The sequence below is a fragment of the Oncorhynchus clarkii genome, chromosome 5 (assembly GCF_045791955.1).
Source record: "Oncorhynchus clarkii lewisi isolate Uvic-CL-2024 chromosome 5, UVic_Ocla_1.0, whole genome shotgun sequence".
NCBI lineage: Eukaryota > Metazoa > Chordata > Actinopteri > Salmoniformes > Salmonidae > Oncorhynchus > Oncorhynchus clarkii.
The window spans coordinates 84,656,455-84,664,038 of NC_092151.1; the positions used below are offsets into that span (position 1 = coordinate 84,656,455).

Below are 7,584 nucleotides of genomic sequence, written 5' to 3' on the forward strand. Positions count from 1 at the left end.
TCATAGTAAAATTAGGATGACATCAGGGGAGTCACACAGGTCACTGCAGGACACCCTACTGTCCCCACTGTCCTCACTGTCCTCACTGTCCATACTGTCCTCACTGTCCATACTGTCCCCACTGTCCATACTGTCCATACTGTCCCGACTGTCCCCTCTGTCCCCACTGTCCTCACTGTCCCCACTGTCCATACTGTCCCCACTGTCCCCACTGTCCATACTGTCCCGACCGTCCCCTCTGTTCCCACTGTCCATACTGTCCTCACTGTCCCCACTGTCCATACTGTCCCCACTGTCCCCACTGTCCATACTGTCCCCACTGTCCCTACTGTCCCCACTGTCCATACTGTCCATACTGTCCCTACTGTCCCCTCTGTCCCTACTGTCCATACTGTCCCCACTGTCCCCTCTCTCCCCACTGTCCTCACTGTCCATACTGTCCCAACTGTCCCCACTGTCCCCTCTGTCCATACTGTCCCTACTGTCCCGACTGTCCCCTCTGTCCCCACTGTCCATACTGTCCTCACTGTCCCACTGTCCATACTGTCCCTACTGTCCCGACTGTCCCCTCTGTCCTCACTGTCCTCACTGTCCATACTGTCCTCACTGTCCATACTGTCCCCACTGTCCTCACTGTCCATACTGTCCCCACTGTCCATACTGTCCATACTGTTCTGACTGTCCCCTCTGTCCCCACTGTCCATACTGTCCTCACTGTCCCCATTGTCCAGACTGTCCCCACTGTCCCTACTGTCCCCACTGTCCATACTGTCTTCTCTGTCCATACTGTCCATACTTTCCCTACTGTCCCGTCTGTCCTTACTGTCCCCTCTGTCCCTATGGTCCATACTGTCCCCACTGTCCCTACTGTCCCCTCTGTCCCCACTGTCCTCACTGTCCATACTGTCCCTACTGTCCCAACTGTCCCGACTGTCCCCACTGTCCATACTGTCCCACTGTCCATACTGTCCCTACTGTCCCGACTGTCCCCTCTGTCCCCACTGTCCCCACTGTCCTCACTGTCCCCACTGTCCCCACAATACACAGAGCCCCTACTGTCCCCACTGTCCATACTGTCCCCACTGTCCATACTGTCCCGACTGTCACCTCTGTCCCCACTGTCCTCACTGTCCATACTGTCCCGACTGTCACCTCTGTCCCCACTGTCTTCACTGTCCCCACAATACACAGAGCCCCTACTGTCCCCACTGTCCCCACAATACGCACTGTCCCCACTGACCCTACTGTTCCCACAATACACACTGTCCCCACTGTTCCCAGAATACACACCGCACCCACCCTACTGTCCCCACTGTCTCCACAATACACACCGCACCCACCCTACTGTCCCCACTGTCTCCACAATACACACCGCACCCACCCTACTGTCCCCACTGTCTCCACAATACACACTTCAGCATGTCCCTAATGTGTTAAAACGGGACATCTGGACTGTATTAATAAAGTGTGTCAGAGTAAGAGGGCTGATCTAGGATCACTGTCCATGTAATCTGATTTATTATGATCTAAAAGGCAAAACTGATTCTAGATCAGTGCTCCTGCTCTGAGACACTTTATGAATACAAGCCCTGATAATGATCAAGATGATGCATAATTGATGCTGTGATATTTTCTAGCAGAAGGCCAATCAGAGCAACCATTACTGAATCAAACCTGTTATAGCACTGAAACACAGGAGAACAGAACAGAGGTAGAGATAGAGGAGAACAGAACAGAGTGTGGCTTCAAAGAAGTGGTTGTGTTGTGTAGCTTTGGAAACTGTTGGCGCTAGCGCTGAGTTGTGGCCCCTCCCTGGTAGGATCATTTGTTTCTGATGGTGAACGCTTCTTGTTTCCCGGTCTCTGGCAGGACCAAATTAAGAGGTGCACTCAGGATGGATGAGTGTTAGGTGAATGAGGGATTGGAGGACAGGCCAGATTTGTCCAGGTTTTGTTTCTTCTTTTTCTTTCCCTCCTTTCTTCAACTGCAGGCTATCAGACAGATGTGCCTGAAGGAAAACAGTGTTTGTTTAGTGTTTTCCTCCTTGGTGTTGCTATCTCAATTTCCTTTTACACAACAAATCAAGAAATACACAACAAGGCTACTGATAGTGAAATACTTGGAAATGCCAGGAAACTGTGCTTGGAATTCAGAATATCTCCATAATGTTAACATACTTGACTTAGATTTTTGAATGGGGTAAAGCAGAGGGGAATAGCTGGCCTACGATCTAGGACACAGCAAGAGTCAACTATACCATTTGTGAGTGTGTGAGAGAGAGAAAAGAAGACACATAGAGACAGAGAGAAAAAAAAACAGACTGGAAAGAGAGAGACAGAGAAGAAGAAAGGTAGGTGTCAGTTGCCACCAACATTGTGACAAGTGGGGAACAACTTCCTGCCTGTGTTTACTGGCTATGATGGAGCTGGATGCCCTGAGGAGCCTATAGGATTGCTAGCTGGGGCCCGAGCAGCGGACAGGTCAGAGGTCACAGGTCAGGGTCGGCCCAGATGAAATACTTCATACGCTGCTAGATTTCCTGCCTGGCCAGACGGGTTAGGTCACCAAATAGATATTGATTGTGTCTAACAATGTCTAACACGTCCCATGGAGGGGCTTGTGTGGTGTTGCTGTTATGGTGAGGTCGGGGGAGGGGGATTGTCTCAAAACCACCACAGAGCCACGGGAGAGAGAGAGAAAGAGAGAGAGAGAGAGAGAGAGAGAGAGAGAAAGGGAGAGAGAGAGAGAGAGAGAGAGAGAGAGAGAGAGAGAGAAAGAACGAGAGAGACAGACACCATATCTTAGAGAGCATTTTGTGCTTGCTATGACCAGTCCACATTTAATTTGATAAACAATCAGCTGTGAAATTAGATGTAAGTGTACACATAGACTCTACATCTAAATATCCAGATGGTGCTTCTCCATATACAGCAAACCTCGTGGCCAACTACAAGAAACGTTTGACCTCTGTGATTGTCAACAAGGGTTTTGCCACCAAGTACTAAGTCATGTTTTGCAGAGGGGTCAAATACTTATTTCCCTCATTAAAATGCAAATAAATGTATAACATTTTTGAGATGCATTTCTCTGGATTTTGTTGTTGTTATTCTGTCTCTCACTGTTCAAATAAACCTACCATTAAAATTATAGACTGATCATTTCTTTGTCAGTGGGCAAACGTACAAAATCAGCAGGGGATCAAATACTTTTTTCCCTCACTGTAACACACAATGCCATTTCTATTGAACAGAGTTAAACTAGAGGATATGTTCCATATTTTACAACGGCAATCATCTAGTTTCCCGTGAAGCTATGTTCTGGTGGAAAAAGTGTCCTGTTTGGTTCAGCTGACTGTATTAGTGTTGTTCCTAGAAGTCTCAGTAACAGTGGTCAGAAGTTTCATGTGACAGACTTCTTGTTGCGGTGCGGGGTGACTAAGTCACAGACCTATGAGGTCATCATGCTATAGAATTATAGCCGAGAGCAACTCCCCCACATACCACACAGAGAGGAGGTCACCACCACCACCACCCACGTCTCTCCCTATCTCCATCAGAGAAGAAGGTAGCCATCATCCTCACCACCCTCGTCTCTCCCTATCTGCATCAGATAATAGCCAATTAAATTACTTTGATTTGAGCCAAAATGGCACATAAAGGAGTTTCTGCACGCGTCATATCAGTCTCTATCGGGTTATTTATCCGTGAATGGCGGATCCTTAGCATTTGGTGGCATTTGGTGGTATCTGTATCATGGGTTAAGTGCAGGTCATTTGTATGTTAATGGGTCATTGGCATGTAGTTAAAGTAAGTGTGTCTGAACGCCTCAGTGGAGCTGCAGCAGAGCTGTCGACAGAGGCTGACAGCAGCGTGATGTCAGACACGGTCATAGAAATAGTCTGGATAGAACAACAAGTAACAGTGTTTTAACACAATGCCAGGGGATTTGTAAGTGATCGCTGATCTAAGCGTTTGTTCACATATGGTTGCCACCACAAACACTTTAGTATTCTGTGTTTTTACAGTGTTCCAGTGTTCTAGCTATTAGGTATAAGATTTACCATGATGTTGGAACATTGCTACATGATTACCTAACACAATAAAAACATAAAATACAACAATAAATATGCCCTAGATTTTTTAATCTAAACATTTCCCCAATGTAATTAAACAGAATGTTGTCCCATCACAATAAACATACAGAATCTCTCATCCCTTATAGGCCTATAGCTCTTCCTATAAAGAGATGCAGGAAGTTGTATATCTTATGTTCTATGCAAATGTTTTGGGTATTAGCATACACAGCTGTAATTAAAGCATAATTACAGAGACAAATGGTTCTGTGATGCTCTGAGACTCGCTGCCTTGGCACCTCTACTCTACTCTGTTTATCAGCCTCTCCTTGTTTAGCCGGCTAAAACAGGTTTATGAAACAAGCATTGGAGCCGAGTGGAGCATCAATTGTTATCATTGCCTTGGAAAGCAAATAGGTAGCTATGCTGCAGCCGCTGTGGTCCGGCTGCGTCTCAATTGGCACCCTAATCCCTATTTACTACACTACTTTTGACCACAGCGTAGTGCACTTCATAGGGAATAGGGTACCATTTGAGATGCAGCCCTGGTGTTAGAGGAGAGGAGAGAAAGCCGGAGAGGGACCGGGACAAATGAGTGGTGAAAATGAGAGTGTGGAAATTGGAGAGGGATTAGCGTGGACGATAATGAAGCAATTAAAGAGAAACGCTGAGCACTCAGGTGCCTTTACCCAGGCAGTCACTCCTTCTCCAGCTGCTTTCAGAGCTCTACAACGCAAATATATCCCCACCGGTGAGGGGAGGAAACACTAATGTGTCATTCATGCAGGGAGGGAGGAGAAGAGACAACACAACACAAAACAACGCAAATATATCTCCACCGGTGAGGGGAGGAGAGTAAACAATGTATCACTCATAAAAGGAGGAGGAGGCAACACAACACGACGAAACAGAAAATGGTAGAAAGTGGAAAGCATTTCAGACAAATGTATTCCTACTCCATAAGGAGGACAAGATGTCGATATTGCTCCCTTAACATGTTGTCTGAAAGAGGAGTTGCTGAGATCTGTGTTACTTTACATGTATCATTATTTTTAATATTGATGAATGTACTACATTGTTGAGGAAGCTAGCACACAAGCATTTCGCTGCACCTTTTATACCTGCAGTAAACTATGTGATTAATATAATTTTATTTGACCAATAAAGTATTTTTTATGCACACTTATGCAGAGCAACTTACAGGAGCAATTAGGTTGAAGTGTCTTGCTCAAGATGTTTTACCTAGTCAGCTCAGGGATTCAAACCAGCGACCTTTCGGTTGCCGTTCCATCCTCTGTGCCTATCCGGAGAGGCGGAGAGAGGAATGGGTTGATCAGAAGAGAAGACAGAAGCAGGGTTGATCAGAAGAGGAGAGAGAGGCAGGGTTGATCAGAAGAGAAGAGGAGAGAGGCAGGGTTGATCAGAAGATAAGAGGAGAGAGGCAGGGTTGATCAGAAGAGAAGAGGAGAGAGGCAGAGTTGATCAGAAGAGAAGAAGAGAGAGGCAGGGTTGATCAGAAGAGAAGAGGAGAGAGGCAGAGTTGATCAGAAGAGAAGAGGAGAGAGGCAGAGTTGATCAGAAGAGAAGAGGAGAGAGGCAGGGTTGATCAGAAGAGAAGAGGAGAGAGGCAGAGTTGATCAGAAGAGAAGACAGAGGCAGGGTTGATCAGAAGAGAAGAGGAGAGAGGCAGGGTTGATCAGAAGAGAAGAGGAGAGAGGCAGAGTTGATCAGAAGAGAAGAGAGAGGCAGGGTTGATCAGAAGAGAAGAGGAGAGAGGCAGGGTTGATCAGAAGAGAAGAGGAGAGAGGCAGGGTTGATCAGAAGAGAAGAGGAGAGAGGAAGGGTTGATCAGAAGAGAAGAAGAGAGAGGCAGGGTTGATCAGAAGAGAAGAGAGAGGCAGAGTTGATCAGAAGAGAAGAGGAGAGAGAGGCAGGGTTGATCAGAAGAGAAGAGGAGAGAGGCAGGGTTGATCAGAAGAGAAGAAGAGAGAGGCAGGGTTGATCAGAAGAGAAGAGGAGAGAGCCAGGGTTGATCAGAAGAGAAGAGGAGAGAGGCAGGGTTGATCAGAAGAGAAGAAGAGAGAGGCAGGGTTGATCAGAAGAGAAGAGGAGAGAGCCAGGGTTGATCAGAAGAGAAGAGAGAGGCAGGGTTGATCAGAAGAGAAGAGGAGAGAGCCAGGGTTGATCAGAAGAGAAGAGGAGAGAGCCAGGGTTGATCAGAAGAGAAGAGAGAGGCAGGGTTGATCAGAAGAGAAGAGGAGAGAGCCAGGGTTGATCAGAAGAGAAGAGAGAGGCAGGGTTGATCAGAAGAGAAGAGGAGAGAGGCAGGGTTGATCAGAAGAGAAGAGGAGAGAGGCAGGGTTGATCAGAAGAGAAGAGAGAGACAGGGTTGATCAGTAGAGAAGAGAGAGGCAGGGTTGATCAGAAGAGGAGAGAAGAGGAGAGAAGAGAAGCAGGGTTGATCAGAAGAGAAGAGAAGCAGGGTTGATCAGAAGAGAAGAGGAGAGAGGCAGAGTTGATCAGAAGAGAAGAGGAGAGAGCCAGGGTTGATCAGAAGAGAATATGAGAGAGGCAGAGTTGATCAGAAGAGGAGAGAGCCAGGGGATGAGGCAGGGGAGAGAAAAGGAGGGCAGAGAGAGGCAGAGTTGATCAGAAGAGGAGAGAGGCAGGGTTGATCAGAAGAGGAGAGAGAGGCAGGGTTGATCAGAAGAGAAGAGGAGAGAGGCAGAGTTGATCAGAAGAGGATAGAAGAGGAGAGAAGATAAGCAGGGTTGATCAGAAGAGAAGAGAAGAGAAGCAGGGTTGATCAGAAGAGAAGAGGAGAGAGGCAGAGTTGATCAGAAGAGAAGAGGAGAGAGCCAGGGTTGATCAGAAGAGAATAGGAGAGAGGCAGAGTTGATCAGAAGAGAAGAGAGAGGCAGAGTTGATCAGAAGAGAAGAGAGAGGCAGAGTTGATCAGAAGAGAAGAGAGAGGCAGAGTTGATCAGAAGAGAAGAGAGAGGCAGAGTTTATCAGAAGAGGAGAGAAGAGGAGAGAAGAGAAGCAGGGTTGATCAGAAGAGAAGAGAAGAGAAGCAGGGTTGATCAGAAAAGAAGAGGAGAGAGGCAGAGTTGATCAGTAGAGAAGAGGAGAGAGGCAGAGTTGATCAGAAGAGAAGAGAGAGGCAGAGTTGATCAGAAGAGAAGAGAGAGGCAGAGTTTATCAGAAGAGGAGAGAAGAGGAGAGAAGAGAAGCAGGGTTGATCAGAAGAGAAGAGAAGAGAAGCAGGGTTGATCAGAAGAGAAGAGGAGAGAGGCAGAGTTGATCAGAAGAGAAGAGGAAAGAGGCAGGGTTGATCTGAAGAGAAGAGGAGAGAGGCAGAGTTGATCAGAAGAGAAGAGGAGAGAGGCAAAGTTGATCAGAAGAGGAGAGAGCCAGGGGGTGAGGTAGGGGAGAGAAAATGAGGACAGAGAGAGGCAGGGTTGATCAGAAGAGGAGAGAGCCAGGGGATGAGGCAGGGGGGAGAAAAGGAG

General features: G+C 47.2%; 1 protein-coding gene across 1 annotated transcript; it reads right to left on the reverse strand.

Moving 5' to 3' along the window:
• Window positions 1–516, reverse strand: LOC139409782 (dentin sialophosphoprotein-like). Its single transcript, XM_071155160.1, has one exon. The coding sequence runs from the start codon at window positions 514–516 to the stop codon at window positions 1–3; it is 516 nt and encodes a 171-aa protein (XP_071011261.1).
• Between the last annotated feature and the right edge of the window lie 7,068 nt (window positions 517–7,584).